Here is a 21,795-nt window from a genome sequence, read left to right on the forward strand (position 1 = left end):
ATCAAAATCGAGGTACCAAAGCACACATCTTACCTGTAAACGGAAACAAATGCGTGAGGGATTTCCCCATGTTATACCATGTAATCTGTTCACCGTGTGGTAGGTCTAAAATCATGTGACCTCTATCAGCCAATCAGAATCGAGGTACCAAAGTATACATCAAAGAGGATACCTGAATTTCAAAAATTCCAGGGTCTAAGATCATGTGACCTCAGGTATCAAAGCACTCATCTTATCCGTAAAAGGGAACGAATTTTTAAAAATCCCAGAGCCTAAGATCACGTGACCTCTATCAGCCAATCAGAATCGAGGTACCAAATCACTCATCTTAACCGTAAAAAAGGAAACAAATTTCAAAAGTCCCAGGGCTTAAGATCACGTGACCTCTATCAACCAATCAGCATCGTGGTACCAAAGCATTCATCTTACCCGTAAAAGGGAACGAATTTTCAAATATCCCAGGGTCTAAGATCACGTGACAGCTGTCAACCAATCAGAATGAGATATCAATGTACTCATCTTACCCGTAAAAGGGAACAAATTTCAAAAATCTTGGTCATAAAAGAGAATTAGGGATTTCACCGCGGGGTGACTCATGACGTCATACCACGTGACCTGAAAATTTGAATTTCCCGCGTGGGCGGGGCCTAATCAGAATGAGATATCAATGTACTCATCTTAGCCGTAAAAGGGAACGAATATCAAAAATCCCGGTCATAAAAGAGAGTGAGGATGAGTCATTCGGGCCAACGCGGACCCCTACTACTGACTAGTCCAGACACTAAGGCGTTTATAAAGAGACCACCATTAGTTAAGTTATTCATTTCCTTTCTCCCACTCAGAAGCAGATCAAATAAACCTTCCTCAATGAAAAAACTGTCTCGAAATGTTCCTCAAGTTGAAGCTGAGGTTTTAATATTGGTCCCGCAGCTTAGTAAGAAGAAAAGATGGCAGACATTCGTGTATGATTTTTCAAATTGTGTCATGCAGAAATATGAATTATGTTTCTCGATATTTTAAAGGAAAATATATTTAGCAAACTTATTACCTGCATAATTAGTGGTTTAATAGCTTTACATGAAGGACTTGCAGGGCAGTGGTGAGTGGTATCGAAAGAAACTACCAAGTGGTAGACCCGCCTTTAAGTCCTGTGATGCCAATTATTTTCTTAATAAAATTCAAACACAATAAGTAATGGCAATAGTATACCTCTGAAAATGATACTTCTGAGGCATCTGTTGGACATTTCAAAACAGACAGAATGAATGCAAAAGAGGCGAGCTTAATTCCTCTCATCTTCTATTGGACTCAAAACCTTTTTTTTTTGTTGTTGTTGTTGTTGTTGTTGTTGAAAAGAAGTTCTGTATTCATATAGTGAGAAAGCAATAGTACTTTCTATAAGAGTGCCCCTGACTCATTTATACGACTTGAACTTCAACACCAGTTCTTGAAAACAAGTTTTGGGATGTTGGCTGATTGGAATTTAAAATCCCTTTTCAGTACTGAGGCTCTATGAGACGAGGATTTACAGCTTAAATATGGGATCAGAACCACATGAGTTCCCATTGAGAGAAGAACCTTGATTACCCACGCCAAAGACACGCTCAGAAGCAATTGTATCGTGTAAAGCCAGAGTGAGCCAACTCCACTTTCCGCCGATTTGCGGATTATGTATTATTTGGGTAGTGTAGGTATGGCTCAATTTTGTAGAGGCAGAGAGAACCGGAAGAGTGTGTAAGATAGCGACATCAGGTAACGAAAATATCACCATTCGAAAACAACCTGTATTTGTTTGTGCCACACTGAACTAAGAGACGTAGAACATGGCTGGCAGCAGAGGCAATCGTGAACTAAGGGCCAAGAAACCTATCTGTAATAACATGGAATTTCAAGAAGACACGAGTGATATTAGTGTTAGTAGATCGGAATATGCTCCTAGCACTGGCGAAGGTAAGGAAAACTGATACTTACTACTTTCTTAAAAGTAATATGTAATATTACTACATTATTGCTTTGAGCTCCTCCGTGGCTAAGCGGTTAGCGTACGCGCCTTTGGCGTGGGAGTCCCGGGTTCGATTCCCGGCGGGAGCTCACGTGGTTCGGATTCCACGTTAATCAGTAGGTCCACGTCTCATATAGCCTCGCTGCTGAACGGGACGTTAAACTCAAAATCAACTCAACTCAACATTGTTGCTTTCCAGTCGCTATATGTTAAGAGCAGAATTGTGCCATAGTGAACTAAAGTAAAATTGTCCAAATAATCTGCAAATGAAGAATTTGATGCATAAAAATTGGCCAAATGCTAGAGATGAAGAGTGGATACATGACAGTGAAAGAACTTTTGGTGAACACATGCACGCAATTACTCTATGCATTAATTTTGGAGATAGTTCACTATGGCATGATAATGTTTTCTATATTAGTTTGGAGACAGTTCACTATGAAACGATAATGTATCTATCGGGCCGTTCTGTTTTCGATTCTCACATTTCGCTGGGCTATGATTCCAGCGTTGCCAAGTTGCCAAAACAGCCGAATGCTTCGCAAAGTGCTTGTTCATACCACGGAACAAAACGACCAATTATTTTCTTGTTATTTTTGTAGAAGCGAATAAATTAAACATTTGTAATGAATCAGATATGAGGTTCTCTCTGGTCCCACCTGATCTGATCCTCTGGTGTGTTTAATCAGAAATGCGGTTCCCAAACAGACATTTATGTCAGTTTATATTATTAACAATTTCTTTTCAGTATTTTACTTCATTTTTGTCTTATTGGTAAAAGAGGAATTCATTGTATTTTGATTTGAATTGTTATTTATGGCCAGTAGGCAACTAATGCTCAGGCCAAGGAAGGGGAAGGATGTGAAACGGCAGCAGTTTTGGCCATACAGCAAGGTATATAAAATAACAGGTAACCCCAGTTCACGATTAGCGTTCTGATTGGCTCCCTGTCCGTGACGTCATGTGGAGGTATCTGTGAAGATTGTTTTCGCTTGCCTGCTTGTTACACTTCGCGCTTTATTCGTAAAACTGGATTCAAAACATAATTATGATATTCCTTGTCTTTCCAAATACAAATAATGAGTTATTTCTATTCACAGATGAGACAATATAATGTAATAAATATAATGTTTACTCGCTAATTCATTCTAGAGCTTTGGATCGATTTTTATAATTTTTAGTACCGTGCATGAGTTGACCTGGCCCTTATTACTTAGATTAAAGGGCGAATCCTAAGGGGTAGAAGGGGTTCAAAATTTGTACCTAAAATACACTATCTCACGAACCTATCAAGTTAGAAAGATGAAACTAGATATATAAACTCCTCATTAAGCTTAAAGAAAAACATGTCCCATTGTTTTTGAAAATTTCCGTTTTAAGGGAAGAGGGGGCATTTTCTATTCATTCTAACAATGTTTGATTGCCAACTCTCCTCGACCAACTTTAACGATTTTTGGTACTTTAAATGCAGCCAGGACTAACTAACTTAGCCGAAATTAGTGTCCAGTCCATGCTTTTCAGGATCACTGAAATAAATAGTGACCATCCCGATGCCGTTTAAAACCAAATTCATCCTCTTTGGGCGTGGGGAAGGGGTGGCATTATGGATTTTTGTCATTGCACTTTCATTGAAACGTAAATTCTAAGGGTAGAAGGAGTTCAAATACTTTCCATAAACCAATCCTCTCAATAAGAGCATTTCATGTAATAAAATACATAAAGCAAACATTATTCAAAATTTCAGAGATTCCGGGTATGTAATAACAAATTAGGTTAGGTTGTGTTAGGATAGGTTAGGTTATGTTAGAAATCTATTCTACCCTAACCTTATATAACCGAATCTAACCTAACCTAATTTGATTAGGTTATGTTAAGTTAGGTCAGGTTAGAAATCTAACCTAACCCGTTGTATTTAGTGTGTATTAACCAAATTGTCAGAAATCGTGACAGAAAAATATTTCCTTTACATTACTAATATTTGTTTATTACTCAATATAACACATTTTACAGTATGTATTACAGGTTATAAGTTGCACAGATATCTATAGAGTGGTATACCTACATACATAAAAGAACCATTTTCACAGGGAAAAATTTGCACTTATTTGTCCTACACTTTGCCCTTCGATTCATCGGAATTTAGTTTTTGTGGCTTAGCCCCCTCTCTCGGCCAGCCCTTCAATTATAAGAATATGGTAAGAGTGCACTTTGATTAGATCAAATGATTTTGTCACACGATGTGGCATTCGAGAAGGAATAAAATCAATGTGATTTGTACGTAACAGGTACGGTTCGGTTGAACAAGATTAGATTAGGTTAGATTAGATAAAGTTAGGTAAGGTTCGGTTCGTAATAGGTTCCTATGAATGTTCTGCTCAAATGCACTTTGAACTCTTTGCTAGAATAATGTTTCAGATACTTAACAAAACTTACGAATAGCATTTAAACTAAAGAATATATGAGGGTATACATTTATATTCTCGTTGATACTCCCTTCCACTTCACTTTACGTACATAAACTCCTTAAGCTTCAGGCCCTCAGAAACAAATGTCATAAAAGTAAAATTAATATTGTTGTTACACACCTGTTTTTCAACTTGACTAGTGTCATGCCAGTTTGGTATCAATAATGAAGAAACAGCGTCAGATCTTAAACATTACTTTTGCAGGAAACTTAGAAGCTCATTTTTTCAAACTCTTTGATAATTCTCTGGTGAAAAGTGAGCAGAACATATTCGTGCGTTATCCACATTAAAATTGTTCTTTCGCTTACAGCGAGAAATCAATCTTCTTCGAAGTTAATCATTTTTAGGGAATCGATGGAACGTTATTTCGTTTGTATTGCTTCCTATGTTAATAGAATGAGCTACTGCACAAGTAAGATAACTTTTCCCCATCTTGAAGCAGTAGTGTTATTGTTTATGCAGAATTTCACTTATTTTGAAAAATACAGCGATACCTCCACGTGACGTCACCGACCGCAAAGTATCCTGGGAAAATGAGAGCAGAAAAGCTATCCCGAGAGTCCCCTGGCCATACAGAAGGTACCATTCCAACATTCGCCTGGTGGGACTGAAGAAACTCAGGGGAAACTTCGGTCAGGATGGCCTCTCGAAGCAGGATTCGTTTGCACGCACGGCACCTAGTGCTGGTTGGCAGGCAGACACTCTACAGGAAGTGAATTCGAATAAGTGCAAAGTTCCATGGTTGAAGATAAAGGAAATAAAAGTTGAAAAGTATAATCCTAGAATAACAAGACATCTTTCAATATGGACGAATATGATTCCGTCAACTTTAACAGAAATGTGAAAGATCTGGGTTCAGTACATTTATCCTCTTTGTATCCTTCTGGACATTCCATAAGTGCAGCAAAGAAGACAGATCTTCTTTATCTCCTACAGTTTGTTCCACCAGTTCACCACCCATTTTACCAGAAACTGCAATCAGTAGAAGATTGTCATGCTGAAGATCATGAACTTGAATATTACCATAATCATGGTTTCGACAATGATCATGAATTTAATATCGTATAAAGAGTTTCCGTTGTTGCATTGCTAAGGTTTGAACATTTTCTAAAACTATTTACCTGTGTCATACGACGTAGTTGAGTGCACTATGTACAAAATCGTATGTAAGTATAATGCCAAACTGAACTAACTACAAAACACTGTTTTCCGATATATTTTTCATGTTACAAAACTTGTTTTTTTTTTCATTCAAATACTTTATGTACATATTTTCGGTTCTTTTGTAAAGCAAGTTCATATAAGAAACTAATAAAATCAATGTTCAGGATTTTTCAATATAACGCCAACTTTAACCTTAATTTTCTCCATGATGAACACTCTGGTGTTTGGTTCACTCTGGTTCTATACGATACAATTAAAAAACCTCAACTGAAAGTTCAACAATTTTTTTTTCTTTTAAAGATGAGCCCGCTGCTGTATAGAATGCGAGGGATCACCTAATGCAGTGATTCTCAACCGTTTCAAGCTTAGCCACCCTTTGAGTGAAAGCGATTGTTCTGAGCGCTCCCCGTCATCTTAACTCCATGACGTCATGGATTTGAACATTTTGGTCTCCACTGCAATGGCTGCTAATGTTAGTGTTGCAGCGTTGCGCAACGACCAAAGTATTTCAAGAAAAAAATAGTAGTAAAGAACAGAAAAAATATGTTTTAATACTTGCACATATCCACTTTAAATAACATATTTTTTACTTCTGTAACTGTCCATTCCGTTAATCCGTTTTAAAAAGCGAAAAATAATCCGTCACAGAGTCTCTAATTTATATTGTGTTGCAGCGAGCATACAACGACCAGATTCCTTCAGCGCGAGAATTGGAGCAAATGTTAAGTCTTCTTTCCAATAAATCAGAAGTTAAAGGGTCTGGTCGTTGCAGTGCTTCTGCAACACAGCACGGTTTCCAGTGAACGAGAAGGTTTTTCACGCTAAATAAGATTTCTGAATTTTCTTTCACTAGCAATTAACAAATGGAATTTGTTTGTATGCATTCATATTTTTAAATTACGGGACCATACTGAAGCAAATCAATATAATGACAATTAAAAAAAGTGATTGCAGAATCACAAAATAAGAAAGAAAATATCTAGTAGAGGAGAAAACAAATGAAAGTAGACCCGCATTTACAAGTTAATTCTTAGCTTGTATTAATAATGAAGGCTTCTTCTACAGTAATTTATGAATCAAATATTAATAAGTCAGTATGTATAATCGCTCCCCCCCCCCTCTGTGGATAGTATTTTACTATAAACATATTTCTTTTATAAAATAAGTATATTTTATACTCTTGATAATTTCCACATAAAACTGTATGATGGGGAACGACACATTGAATTTGGGACTAGTTAGCAATAGTCAGGGGCATTGGGTCCGGATCTCCAAAAAATTTCGGAACTTGACTAACATTTGTAGACTTTCTTAACGAACTATACTTGTTTAACAGAGAAACGATTGATGTAAGCTAAATATTTTATTTTACGCCTCATCATGTACTCTTCTTTTCTTATAAAAATAATCGTTCTATCATTTTTTTCTAAAAATATAGATGACAGTAAGTAAGAATTGCTTATCGTCTTTTCGGGTGCAGTATAAGACAGGTTCCATATTATGTAGACGTATTGGACCTCCCTAAAATATTTTGGACCTCTCCCAGTTAACATTTCTGGGTGTAGAATTGGCAGTGCTGTTTGTTTTGATGTTCTTTGATTTTTGGCTTCTGTTACATGCTGATCCTTCATCTGGCGGGTTTCGAGGTTTCCTTTCCAGAACATATCACATTGATAAGCATTGTTTCGCCTTATGTGGAAGTATATTGTGTTCATCGTGCATTGCGTAACAAGCAAGACGGATGATTTGGAATGTAGTTTTTTTTTTTTTTAAGCACATGTGTGTGTATTGATGTATGAATATGTGACATTCGGAATTCATATGCCAGTACCTATTTTGTATCAGCTGTTTTGGTTTTTAATTATTAGGTTTAATTTTATTGTGTGTGCTTTAATTCTGTGAATAACCTACAAATTCTGAATGAATTGTATACCGTGACTTCTGTAAATAACTTACAAAAAACATTGACCAGCTTTCAACTGAGGAAAAATTTGCAATTAAAGCTTAGACAAAACAAGCAAAGGCCAATTCAGGAGAGTGTTCGAAAAAAAAAAATTCAGTTTAAATTTACAGGATATCTTATGGTAGTATGTTGTTTGCACCAGATACATTTTCTCAATTTATTTTAAATTTTCCTGGATAAACTGTGACTAAAGTGTGTTCAATGTACATTTTTTTTATGACACTAATCTCTGCTACAAACTCTCTTCAGTCAACGCTGAAGAGGAATTCGGATCACTGTCAGGGACTGAGTTTGCTAGAATGAATCGTTCGCAATAATCTAGAAAAAATATTTAGTGAATCTACAAACCTTCTGAAATTAATATTAACTGTACCTATGGCGTCAGAAGAAGACGAAAAGTTTTTTTTTCCACATGAGAAAGAATTGACACTTTCAAGGAATTGAATGTCCCAAGAAAGGTTATTATCATTGGTTATGCTTTCCATCGAAAACGACCTGAAAATAAGAATACCAGAGTTCAACGTGCATGTATTAGGCAGATTTGTTCCAATCAAAGAGAGAAGAATGAACTTACTAATTAAATAAGGTAATTAATCGGATTAAATGTTTTGCATTTTTTTAAGTTTTAAAAAACAGAATGTTATTTAATTTAACATGTCACAGCATTTTCATCTAAAGTTATGCTGATTAGTCAAGGAGTCAACTTTTTATCTTCTGTCTCTTATCGTTCGTACTGCAACACCCGAAACCACATCCACCGGCCGCCACTGCTTCACTGGTTCATCATTGTTAGGTCGTTCCTTCAAACCACACATTTTTTGATAATGTTATAAACTAGCTATTTTCATAAGAATCAATAAGAACATGCAGTGTGCCATTTTATTGGATTTAATAATAATAATAATAATAATAATAATAATAATAATAATAATAATAAATTCTGATGTAGGTGAAACATCTTTCCCTTTCCCCCGTAAGTAAAATCTGAAATAACGCTGTTGAATAACAATAATAATATGGCTAGTTGAAGCAAGTAAATGATAAATATGTGTTAAACGTTTCCAAATCTATACCGCAAAATTACTTTCTAAAGTGTATATTACTTATCTTATGCCTAACATATTATTATCTTTTTGTCCCCTTATGGTTAAACAGCTAACGCTAACAGACACATAGTTTTTGTATGTGTGGTCACGGGTTTGATTCCTGATGAGTTATAAAACCTGGAAGAAAACTCAACTGGTAATTCAACTTTAAGCAGTTGGTTCCCTATCATATAGGTAACCCAGTGATCATTAGCTACTACTCAGGCGTAGTTTTTTCGGTGTTCCTTCCTAACAAGGGCGCCCATCAGGGGGCAAGGTGAGGCGCTCACCCCCTTTCCCTAAGAGGAAATTTTACTTGGAAATATCGAAAACCCAATTGAATTTTTACATTAGTTACAGCAAAATTTGAAACTATATTTGAAACGTTGCTTTGCCCCCCCTTGGAAACCACAACATGGGCGCCCTTGCTTCCTAATAATATTTCATTCACTATATGCCCGTTATTCCTTTCTGGATACAGTTATCGAGTAACGTTGTCTCATTACACTGACTGTCAAATAATCAAACTTGTAATTACTCGTAAATATTAACGTTTATGAAAATGAAATCTTTCAATTTAACGTTTCACGTTTATGTCCTTTAGGCTAATGAAGACGAACGATTAAGGTAAGTGCATGATAATTGAAAAGTTGGTGGAATGAGAATGTGGGAGAAAACGGAAGTATCCCGAGAAAATTCATGGACACTATGTTCTTGGGCTTACTTAGCCAGCGATCAAACCAAGGATCCCATGCACCAGAGGTAATCACTTTACCACGGATCCACGTTACCCCAACATTAACGTTTTAGTTAACAAATTAAACATTTGTTAATTTAATCAATTATATTTTGAAGGAATCAACATTGAATTGATAATAGTTAAACATTTTTTTTTAAAACAATTAAAAAATTAGTCGATACTTTTTGTCGAAAACAATGTGCAATTATATTCTCCAAGAACTTTTTCTTATATAGTTTATTCCAAAAGCTTTAACGGCCGGTTCCACTGCTATTAAAGTGGATTAATGCCGTTCCCTTTTCCCAAAAGAGCCCCAATTTGCCTTGATCTAGGTCAGTTTTCAACTTTTGTTACGCGAGCCGCTTTGTAATACTTACGACAGTCTTAATCACTATGTTTTTGTGTTACGAGAGTGGAAAAGGTCGAGGCCCCCTTGTCGTCTAGGTCATGGAGTTTGTAACGATAAATCATTACTGAAGATTATTATGCATACCTCGTGTTTGGTATAACTTGGACATAGGCCTATCTATCTATCTATCTATCTATCTATCTATCTATCTATCTATCTATCTATCTATCTATCTATCTATCTATCTATCTATCTATATTTCAACCGTTTAATGTTTTTTGACATTAAATTTGCATTAATTAATATTTCCTTAATACCTAATTTTTTTAAAAAATTAAATTTTCCAACAATGCAGACAATATATTTTTATATAATGCAAGTTATTTATGAAACAATATAATTCTGCGGAAAAGTTAATAATACATTAAATCAAGAAAGTAAGACATGGAGAAAACGTGTGAAAAAAAAGTTGCGCCCAGCGTGGGGCTCGAACCCACGACCCTGAGATTAAGAGTCTCATGCTCTACCGACTGAGCTAGCCGGGCAAGTACGTACTTTCTGCAACTATGAACATTATATAAGAATTCTTTTATTAGTAATCTTATTATTCCATATTATTTAAATGAAGTATATTTTTTTTTATGATTTCTGTAATTGAGTATGATAAAATTTCATCTCAAATTATTTATTAGCTATATTGGCAATTTCATATGCAACGTTAGAATGGAATTTGTTGTGAATTCTATTATAATTACTTTATTTTTATAACTTCAACCTGTAAAGTGTTTTCTTAATTATTATTGCGCGGCTGTCTGACAGCTATGCTCTGCAATACGAAAATGATTTCGCGCGTTCGTTTGAACTAGGACGAGTAGAATTATCGATTCTGTAATATTTAATGCGCTTAAAGTTTGAAGTTTAAAGATTCAAGACAAGAACCAAGATCAAATCTAAAACAGCAACAGGAGGAGCGGTAAGCGTGATTAAGTGAATCCGCATTGACAAGTAGGTTTAATTTGCTAACTATTTGTAATACTTAGCAATAAAGAAAATTATTACCAAGATTTATATGTAGAGAATATGTTGTTAATGTACAGGCAAAGGGGTTACATGTATTTCAAAGTGACGTAAAGAAATGACTCATTTATGTCTTTGTTCCGTTAGCTTTGTTTACATTTATAGAGAATAAAATCATGGTTGTTTGTAAGTATATAAAACTCAGATATTTATATAGTTATAATCTCAATTCAGCATGGTTGTAAAATAGAAATGTTCGGACAAGATGGTGTTTTTGAAGTGAAGATTATATGTTAGTTGATCATTACTGAGTAGGTTTACATTTAAAAGAGAAAGAAAAAGAAAAAAAAAAACATTAAAAGTTTTACCTCATTCAAAGGCAGCGGCATCAATGGTGCAGTTTTATTATACGGATCCACACATTCTAAAATGTATGGAAAAATTTGGGGAAGTCTTTAATTTACCCATTTTATGTCGAGAACAGAACCCAACGAACCCTGTGGGCCTTTTAACCCGTTCCTATTCCTACCCCTATTCCTGTTACTACAACTTATACAATGGATCCGTATAGTAAAACTACACGGTACAGCAGTGACACGGTTAAGTTGGTCGTCCGTTTCTAGCAACATTTTGAAAATATACGAAGGAATCCTGATAAAAAAAAAAAAAAAAACGTTGTACTGATCTTTACATGCTTCTTAATATAACTGTCAAGAGTCATTTCAGAAGGACAAAAAGATAAACAGTTGCACAAGTGAAACCATTACACAAAATTACATATGAACAATTTCAAAGTACTACGGAGTACAGAAGAACTAATTTAGTTCAAGTTAGTTAACATCGACTTTTATTGGTCCAAATTAAAGAAATACACCGACTTATTCTGCATATCAATAAGAAAAGTGAATAAAGATACGAATTATTTGAGTCCACTTTGGCTCAAACTCATTTATACATAAATAGATACCAAAGATACTTATTTCACTAAATGCCTCTCGTGGGTTGTGTATGACCCCCCCCCCACACACACAAAAAAAAAGTATGGCATTTTCGATGTATTTTATCAATAGTAAACATTGAAACGAAACAATATTTAAAATTTTTCTTCCATTGCAATTACATAACAATAATAACAACTACAAAAAAATCACAAAATAAACATTTATAAACTTGTAAAAAAAAAAAGTTGTTTTTGTAGTATAATCTTTTTGAGTAATGAATGGGGAATTAAGGTCTGAATATAATACGAATAATATACGGAAGTGAAACGTGTAACCCACAAATTTGTGTTCATCAAGATTTTACAAACACACACTTTTACAAACATTTTTTTCTTTGTTTTTTGGTTTAAACCAGTTGGTTTTTTTGAAAAAAACAGCTGGTTTAAACCAGCCAACCTTGCTTCATTCCACCATTTCATTCATTACTCATCATCACAGTCTTCTTTAGCCTAACCGGCATAACCGTGGGACGTAAAACTCAAAAATTTCATTTTCATTTTTTGATTAATGTAAATTTTTTCTAATTTAGATTGCTTATTTTTAAACGCCTACGTTCCAAAACTAATGAAATAAGTGGGAAAACAGGAAATGAAGTGTATAAATTTTCATGGTTGGTACGCACTTACGACTGGGTTTGCCTTCCCCTTTCCTTGTGTAAAATTTTTTGTTTAGAATGTATAAAACACCGACTACAGATTAGTTTGTTATTGCGAAGTTTAAATTTAGCTGTTAAAGATTAATACACACATATATTTATTAATGTCAGTTGCTTTTGTGAGTCGGTTTTCTTTGCTAGTATCACAGTATTAAATGTACATTTTTTTTTTTTAAGACGATGGATAACAATGAAGATGAAAAGCATGCGCGGAAAGATAATGATGCCTTATCTAACAACGTAGAAGTGGATTCCCTAGCATCTGGAGACGTGGGGGATGCACTTGGCAAAGAAGCGTAAGTTGTTATGTTTGTTGTTTCAACAAATTCATAATGAATAGAAGTCTAATTGTACTCTGTTAGCTTTTGCAGCATTTTGCATTTTTTCGTTTGTATTTTATTATGCCAAAATCAGAACTTTAGTGATGCTTCAGGTATAATAAAGATTAACCAATTTGTTCGCTGGTCGTTTTTGTCACAGTAACGTAAGACTTACCGGGTGGACACATTGGCATTTTTAATCCTTATGTTGTTTTGAGAGTACACTTCACTGGTATGTACTTCGCTGATGTATTCTATTTATTTGTACAGATGTATGTGTCCAGTGGCGGCGATCATAGCACTCTAAACCATGTTGGGGGAGGGGCTACGACGAGGACCAGCTCCCAGAGCATTATTCATACATCACCGTAAAAAAAAATCTAGTTAGGTTTGTTTTTTTATAAATAACTAGCTGAATACCCATTCTTACTACGAAAATATAAGGTTTAGTCAGGATTTTTGAAAGTAAAAAAGTGAAATGGATAAATAAGGAAGAACAACATATTTGGCGTTGATATGAATCATGTGAGTGAAATAAATTTATTTATTTACAGTAGAGCGTCGATTATCCGAAGTAATTGGGGGACATGGGTGTTCGGAAAACTGGTTTGTTCGGATAATCGAACTGTACATGTTTATTTACCAAAAAGTAGTACTGTACAGTAAATTTATTCATAAAAAGAAGTGTGCTGATTGTTGAAACACAGCGACTGGCGGCTTGGCCGGTCAGCAGCGCCTTATGAAGGCCCCATTAGAAGCAATGTTCCGCCAGCGGTGGCTCAGTGCGGCGACTACTGTGGGAAACTTGGTTTGGGAGTGAGAGAGATGATGGACGGTAGGGTGGGAGAGTAACAGGTGCGAGCGAGTACACAGTTCGGTTAAGCGGTCGTTCGGTTGACCGACGTTCGGATAATCGACGCTCTACTGTATTTGTTGAACAAATTCCCAGATACAGCATAACTTTGCCATTTTACATAGGGAAATGTTAGCAAAAGAAAGAAAGAAAAAAAGACAACAATAACAACAACAACATAAAACTGTCAGAGTGTTAAATTAATATTATTCCGTCAAAACTCGTTTAATTGCTCTTTCAAACACCGGGTAGCTCGAAAAATGACTACATCAGTTGTTACTTGATTATAACAGTTTGGTATTCTGTATAATTGCCAACCTAGGACGGGCAAGATGAAATAGGTGGGTATTCCGGGTTATGCGGAAAGTGACACGTAAGGATAGTTCCTGAAGTAATATTTCGATTTTTTTTTTTTTTTTTTTTTTTTTTTTTAAAGTAACTTCATAATTGAGAAGAGCGAGTAAGTCCATTTTCTTCATCTTTGGAAGTAGCATGTCAAATGGAGTTAACAAAACTTAAATAGTTTACAAAATTTTCAGTCCAAAGATTCATAAATTCTGGTTCATTTCAAATAAAGAATTTCTTCCATTTTAGAAGGGAAGGAACTTAAAATGCTAACTGCATTATCTCACTGAATTGCTAGACTAATGCTTTGAAATAAAAATTATGCACTTCTTGGATCTCCCGTCTTGAGATTTAATTTCGATCCGATTTCCTTTAGGAATTCCCTAGCTTCCTGGCTAAAATCTCCCATGGCTTCCGTAGCAAAGGTAATGAACATATGATCTTTTAATTTGGAATATTTCGTGTGTTTTCGCTTACAGGCTGTCTCAGCAGCATTTCCAGCCTTTTTACATGATGAAGCTAAATGGGAAGGTGCAAATGTGTCTACACAGGTGACGTCCCACACCAGTCGCTGCCCCATTTTCCAAGGGATTAATGTCTTCCGATTTTAAGTTTCCATTAACTATATTCTGAAGATATTTCAGGTCAGAGATAATTCTGTGTACTTCGGGAGTCTGGATATTAAGATGTCGCAAGAGTTCCTTCTTAGATAATATTCGAAGTGCAGGAATACGAAAACGGACTATAGCAATGAAGAAATTGAGAATAGAGTCAAGTCTGGAGAGATGTGTAGGTGCTGCCATGGCCCATATGGGAGAGCAGTATTCGATCTTGGGCGCTACTAAAGTTTTATAAAAAGTTGCTAATGACGAAACAGTGCGTAGTTCAGTGAATCGAAAAAGAAGTACCAACATGCGCATTGAATTCTTAAGTATTGAGGAGATGTGGTCAGAGAATGTAAGTTTTGAATCAAAAATGACACCAAGATCATTGACTAGCAGAATGTGTGATAGGGGAATCATTAATATGGTATATGGAGGGAACAGGAGACGTTTTCAAAGTAATAGTAATACTGTCACATTTCTTACTGTTGAGTTTCAAGTGCCACATCAGCCTATAAGGTAATTTAGGTCTTCCTGTAGGGCAGTTGTGTCATGGAGACACGATATTTCTCTGTATAAGTTACAATCGTTAGAAAAAGCAGAAGGCCACTAGGTTAAGCTGATAAGTGCGTGTAGAAATCATCCATATACAGGACAAATAGCAGGGGCTCAAGTACAACCGCCTGAGGCACCCCTGAGATCATCATAGGTTGGGGGTTAGAAGTCGCCTCTGAAAGAACAACTCTCTGTTTACAGTCCTTCAAGTAGCTGCTGATTAAAGGGAGAAATTTGCCATGTACATTAAATCTAGTGGAGAGCTTATGAAGATGAATGTGACTGTCAGAATCAAAGGCCTTCGAGAGGTCAAAGTGGATAACATCTAACTGAGTATTGTTTTTCATACATTTGACTGCATAGGAAAGAAGAGTACTTAAGTTTGTGAGACTTGAGCTTTTCGGTAGAAAGCCGTGCTGAGAACTGTGGATGTAAGGTGAGGTGAATTTAAGTAGCCTATCTTTGATTATTTTTTCGCAGATAATTGATATTACAGAAAGAAGAGATATTGGCCTATAGGAGGATACATGATCTTTAAGTCCTGATTTATATATTGGGGTCACGTGAGCTAGTTTCCAACTGGTGGGATAATACCCTTCCTTGAAGCATCAATAGAATAAGATTGATAGAGGAACCGCAATAACTGAAGCAGTTTTATTGAGAAAGAGAGGACCAATGTTATCGGTTCCAAGTGATCTATGTGGAGATAACGATTGCAAGAGAGCCAGAACTTCGCCCGGAGTGGTAGAGAGGTTCGATACGGTGTCCGAACAGATGGGGCGGAGAGGGGGAAGATGGGTTGTAGAGGGAAGGGTAGTACGTTTTGCAGAAGTAATTATTAAAGAGATCGGAACCTAGATGATCATTCGTTTCAGCATTTTCATCTTGAACTGTTGCCGGTAAGCCCGGAGATTTTGATCTAGATTTAATTACAGATCAAAAGAGTTTAGGGTTGCTAGCAGTAAAATCACCATTTGAGTCCATGTGTTCAAAATACTTACGCCGTTGGCAAGGCTTCTAATTTTAGCACAATTTTTATATGTGAAGTCACTCGGATATGATTTCCATAGAGTCCAGGCAAAGTTTTTGTTTTTAAGAAGATTACGTAGTTCATTGTCGTACCAGACCGGAAACCTGTTCGATTTTGATGCTTTCACCGGCACAAAGTCCTTTATGGCTGAGTGGATAACAGATGTAAATAAATCCACAGCGTCGTCAACAGTTCCTACCTCTATAACAAACACCAAGGAAACAGTTCCATAGCCCGGCAGATGTCACCCCAGAGGGCTTTCTTCCAAAGAAACTGTGACCTACTTTTGAGGGGCTGATTTGTAGTATTGGAGAGGAGGAAATCGAAAGAAACATCCAAGGAATCGTGATCTGAGGAAAAAAGATTCTGCGTGGGACAACACAACGCGATTCTAAGTTAGAGAGGATATAGTCAAGATTACTATTTTTACGGGTATTATGCATATTATGTTGAATAAAATTGCCCAGGAATAAATTGTCGTTTCCATCTTTAGCGATGCCGTGCTTGCTGTCCTGCCATGTGATGGAAAGGCTGAAATCACCCAATAAGATGACGTCACCTTGTGATAACGCATGTAACAGTGAGTCATGGCAAGCTTCTAAGATGTGCTGGGGGTTGTTCTTGTGCGGCCTATAGAAGCACCCAATAAACACAGAGCGACGCTTTGGAATAAAACCTTCCACCCAAATAAGTTTACAATCCCGTTCGAGATCCAATCTTCTCTTGCTCTTCCACTTTTTATTTATTAATCATCACTCCACCTCCACGAGTTATGCGGTCTTTACAATAAATGGAGAAATTATTAGAACGGTTAATTTCACTGTCGTTCACTGATTCATTCGGTCACTGCGAAACAATCCAGTTCCCTTATCTCACCTAGGTTCAATGAACACTCTAGTATTTGTTTTTAATACTACGAACATTTTGTTAATATATGTTAAAAGCACTGGTGTAATCTGGACGGGGAGGGTTTACGTAATGTAACCACAAAGGAGGAGAAAACAAAAGAGAATGAGTTTTTTTTTTTTTTTGGCATATCTTAGCACAAAATCACTGGTAGTTCCTCCGTCACTATTAGCAGTACTTAAAAGAGCACATGGCGGTCCTCTTGGTATGAAGGCAGCAGTAATAAAATGGAAAGATCTTCCATTACACTTAAGTCCATGTTTCATTGGCAATACTTCACTTGGGAAGATCACAGCACCGATACTACATGAAGACAGTAGAGCACGCACATAAACCACCCACGAAGAAAGGTAAACAATAAGAGCATCACTTTGCATCGATTTCGAGCGTGACGCCATATTGGATTGCGAATAAGGAAGAGCAACATTTTTGGCATTCCCCGTGTTAATATGAGTGAAATAAATAAATAAATAACCAAGAGCACTGAATAAATGAATAACTGAGAATAACATCTTTGGCGTTGCCCCTGTCAATTCCTGGTCTAACTGACGTGTTCCCTCTTGCCTAAACTTGGGCTTAAATGTTATCAGGACTGTCATCAATCAGTTTTGTGACCTCGAAAACTAAGGATTCCTTTTCTTCCCGTAATACAGGATTTTAAAAAAAACGCTTCGACACGTACGCGTTTCTCTTGCTTTCTTGACAGAGAGTTCATATACCGAGTTTTATCTTTCTAGCTTCACGGGCTTTTTTCTTCGAAATACTCAATTTTTTGCATAAATTTTGGCCTGTGAAAATCCGACCCTCCTCCCGAACCGAAAAAGACTTTGTGCGTGATTAGATCTGGTAGAGATTTATCTGGGTGCAAAATTAGGTGACCCCTTTCCAGACAGACAGAGATATAATATTTTAGTATTATTAAAGAATTTATCAACATTAACAGTTAAACTTACCCACACTTTACTGTTACCTGATTTTAGCGTCAATCATGCTTATCCATTCAGATCAAGAAACACTGTCCACTTTTAATACTCCTCACGTCTATTGTATTTTTTCTTCAACCACAGAACAGAAGATTATTGCCATTATCTACATTTAATATCTACTTTGTTCTGACTTAAAAGATTATAAAATAATAATAATAATAATAATAATAATAATAATAATAATAATAATAATAATAATAATAATAATAATAATAATAATTGTTTCTTAATAGACTTAATTTAAATTTGCACTTCTTTGATTTTGTATTTTTTGACGTCGACGGAATACGCTTGTACACACATTGTCTGGTCTCTTATCCTCCCCACTCCGTGAGTGTTACATAAACCCCTCTCTCGCGGTAATACTTCGAGAGCATTGTTAGTCATACTGTGCTTTATGAATTCTGTGAGTTTGGACGTGTTGCCACTATTACTTCTTGGTATTGCAATTTTTACTAACAACAATGTGTGTATATCTAGGTAAATACATAATCATGATTTTCAGTTTTCATATAATAGAATTTAGATATAAGAGTGTTGTAAGCGGTGGTGACAGAGTCTAGCCAGCTAGTTGGACTTCAAGAGTTTTTTGCACTGCATGTTGTTAAGGAGCAGCGTGGCGTTTTTTGTTTATTATTTTTACATGACCAAAGATGTAGTTTTACTACGATGATCGCTGGTAGCTTTAGTGAAAATATAAAAATAATTAAATGTTAGTAAAAATGGTAGAGGAAAAACTAGGGCCAACTTGTTGTAAGTAAACACTAAAGGAGCCGCAGTGACTCAGTAGTAGAACGTTCAGTTCTGGTGCGTGGGATCCTTGGTTCGATCCCAGCTTGAGCCAGGTGTGTTTTGTAGTGAACAAACATTCTGTGCGTGGGTTTTCTAGGAGTATTCCACTTTCTGCATTCCATCATTTCATTCGTCTCCCTTAGCCTTGGAGCATAAACGTGACAGTACACTTAAAAAGTAAACACCAACACAATGTTTTCTGCATGTGGTAACCCTATAAGTAATAAGATTTCAACTTCATATATACCAAGTTATTGTGGTCGAGTTATGTGTCTCTTTAGTGAAATTTTAGTGTTGAATAAACTTTCAGTTTTGAAAGAAATAAACTTGCTGAAAGAATTAAACTGCAAGTTATAACCATCGATTGTATGATCATTGTTTTAACTCAAACAGGTACAAATTTTAATAAGTGCACCTGCATTTAGTTACGAAATTGGGCAGAACCTGGTGAACAGAAGGAATGTACGCGACTTACTGAACTAATATGATGCGTATTACATTCACGGAGCTCTCTCGTGGATAAGCGGTTAATAAGCATCTTTGGTATGGGATACACGGGTAGATTCCCAGTCGGAGCTCATATGGTTCTGATCCCACGTTAAGTTGTAGGGCCTTGTCTCGCTGCTGAAGGGGACGCTAAAATTAAAATCAAAATCTAACACTCACTGAAACATTCAAAAATACACTACTTCACGCAGAAATTTCAGCGGTGATACTGCTCTTTCCTAAATACAAATCCTTTAAGAAATTATCGTTGCTTGAAGAATTACAGCACTGATTATTTTTCCTTCAGAACAAGACAAAAAAAGCAAAGAATATACAACAGTCTGCGATAAAGGGGAAGGACATCAGTAATGTAGTAAGCAGTGGTATAATTTTTAGAGGATTCTCACTGAAGAAAGCGGAAAATCACTGTTGAAACGTCTGCATGAAGTAATTCATTCTTCATGATTCGTTGAGTGCTGAATTTACTTTTTAAATGTATTCACACGTTAGTATTCTCACCATTGATAACATACTTTGCGCACTCTGATACCAAACAATGGATTAGTTGAAAACTTTTGTCAGTGTTAACGAAGTGAATGCTCGACACTTTTCTTTGCACCTGTAGAAGTGACTGGAAGTGGGTTCCTGTTGAAACTCTTCTTTAACTGTCCAAACACACAGAAATAGCTGAACAAGATCAGGATTGTATACTGGATAGTCGATCTTCCATTAGCTATTTGAGATCTAACGTTATCGTGTAGGGGGTTGCGACACATCTTTTGGTCTTGACCTCCTGTACAGCAATACAAGGTAGTTAATGTGTATCAATCGGCATTGATGATCGCAATTCACTCCAAGAATTATGTAAATGTAGGTCCACGTTGATTTAAATATGTATCATTTTACCGACTTCCATCAAGTTTTATTTAACTGCTACTTATGCAATTCTTATCAGTAGCCGAACCTTTCAGTAATATAAGTTTTTTTTTTCTTTGTTGGTGGGAGATTCCTCTCTCTGAAACTAACTGTACACTTAGTTCCACAGTCTGGTCACTTTCCACTTCATGGTGTTAACTGTGAATTTTGGAAAATTATTAGATTAAGTTTATATATATATATATATATATATATATATATATATATATATATATATATATATATTCTTTTAATCAATTAACTTTTTTGCACTAAATGCTTTTTCTCTAAATAATAAGTTGTGTAATTTCTTTTAAGAAATATTAAAATTAGTTACTTATTCTCTTAAAGGTCATCGTCTTCCAGCAACAAAGTGGCGTACATGCCAGTACCAAGAGATGCCTTATATTACAAAATGACACATCCAAAACGCGGAATGGCTTTAATTTTTAATCACGAGATGTTTTATATTGAAAATCTCAAGCAACGCACGGGTACGACGGAAGATCGTGATAATCTAGCTGATTGTCTTCGGAATTTAGGATTTGATGTTCGTATCCATAATGACAAGTCTTTCAAAGACATACAGCGCATTGTAGAAGAAGGTAGGTTGTTCATATGAGGGTGAGTGAAATTTGAGTTTTAATTTAAGTTGCTCACTCACATGTAGATCTTCTGTCTGAAAAAAATAAAATAAAATAAAATTGAAACATAACTCTTTCTGTCAATGTTTCTTTAGGGACGTGAAAAGTGAGCAGGAGCGCGCAAGCTACTGACAGAATACCGTATTTCAGTGTACAATATGAAGTTAAAAATCTTATTGAGATTTTAAAACCAAATCTTGGTTTAAAAAAAAAAAAAAAAAATGCACTATATTGGTATGCAGAATTAAGAAATACAGAAATTTTGCCTGTTAGAAATACATATAAATTGGTATTATTATTATTATTATTATTATTATTATTATTATTATTATTATTATTATTATTATTATTATTATTATTATTATTATTATTATTCTGCCGTGCTAAGCGAAAAGGCTTTAACTCTATTTCACATACTTTCGAGAAAATAAGCAAAACTCGTTTTGGCTTAGGCTGTACGTTCAAATTTGTTGTATTTCAGTAAAACTTTATTAAATATATTTTCACGAACTAAAATTTGTGTGGTAATACAGTTAAATATTTTTGCTTATGAATTGCCACTTAAGGTCTTTTTGCTTACTTTCAGTTACAGTTTTGAATATTAGGTAAACACTCATGACGTCATTACCCCCTACCTATTGGTCAAACCACGTCAATTTCACTTTAGATAAATGCAGAATTGTACTACGAATATTCCCCTACCAATATCTCGATTTTCGAAAAATGTGGAGTTAAGGTCTTTTCGCTTAGGACGGTATTATTATTATTATTATTATTATTATTATTATTATTATTATTATTATTATTATTATTATTATTATTGACGATTTGAGAATTCAATACAACATCTAATATCGCAGAAGTGGTCAGACTAAGGCGCGTATGACGAATGAGCGAGAACGAAGAGGGGCGTTAAGTATG

The 21,795-nt window shown here is 35.6% G+C and overlaps 1 protein-coding gene and 1 non-coding gene across 4 annotated transcripts in view; one reads left to right on the top strand and one right to left on the bottom strand.

Moving 5' to 3' along the window:
* Positions 1-10,239: 10,239 nt before the first annotated feature.
* TRNAK-CUU (transfer RNA lysine (anticodon CUU)) lies at positions 10,240-10,312 on the bottom strand. The gene has a single exon. It is a non-coding gene; the product is annotated as a tRNA-Lys (tRNA).
* Positions 10,313-10,621: 309 nt separating this feature from the next.
* Positions 10,622-21,795, top strand: part of LOC145694189 (caspase-1-like) — a 31,406-nt gene continuing 20,232 nt past the window's right edge. The window contains exons 1-3 of one of the 3 annotated variants that reach the window (XM_081770305.1): positions 10,622-10,772; positions 12,618-12,736; positions 20,582-20,835. In XM_081770305.1, the coding sequence (XP_081626431.1) occupies positions 12,621-12,736; positions 20,582-20,835 (370 nt within the window). In that variant the 5' untranslated portion in view covers positions 10,622-10,772; positions 12,618-12,620. Of the gene's footprint in view, positions 10,773-10,825; positions 10,971-12,617; positions 12,737-20,581; positions 20,836-21,795 lie in introns of those variants that run through there. The other 2 variants (XM_081770318.1, XM_081770312.1) reach the window with 2 other exon arrangements.

Source organism: Thermobia domestica, chromosome 1, assembly GCF_964235325.1.
Source record: "Thermobia domestica chromosome 1, izTheDome1.hap1.1, whole genome shotgun sequence".
Classification (NCBI taxonomy): Eukaryota; Metazoa; Arthropoda; class Insecta; order Zygentoma; family Lepismatidae; genus Thermobia; species Thermobia domestica.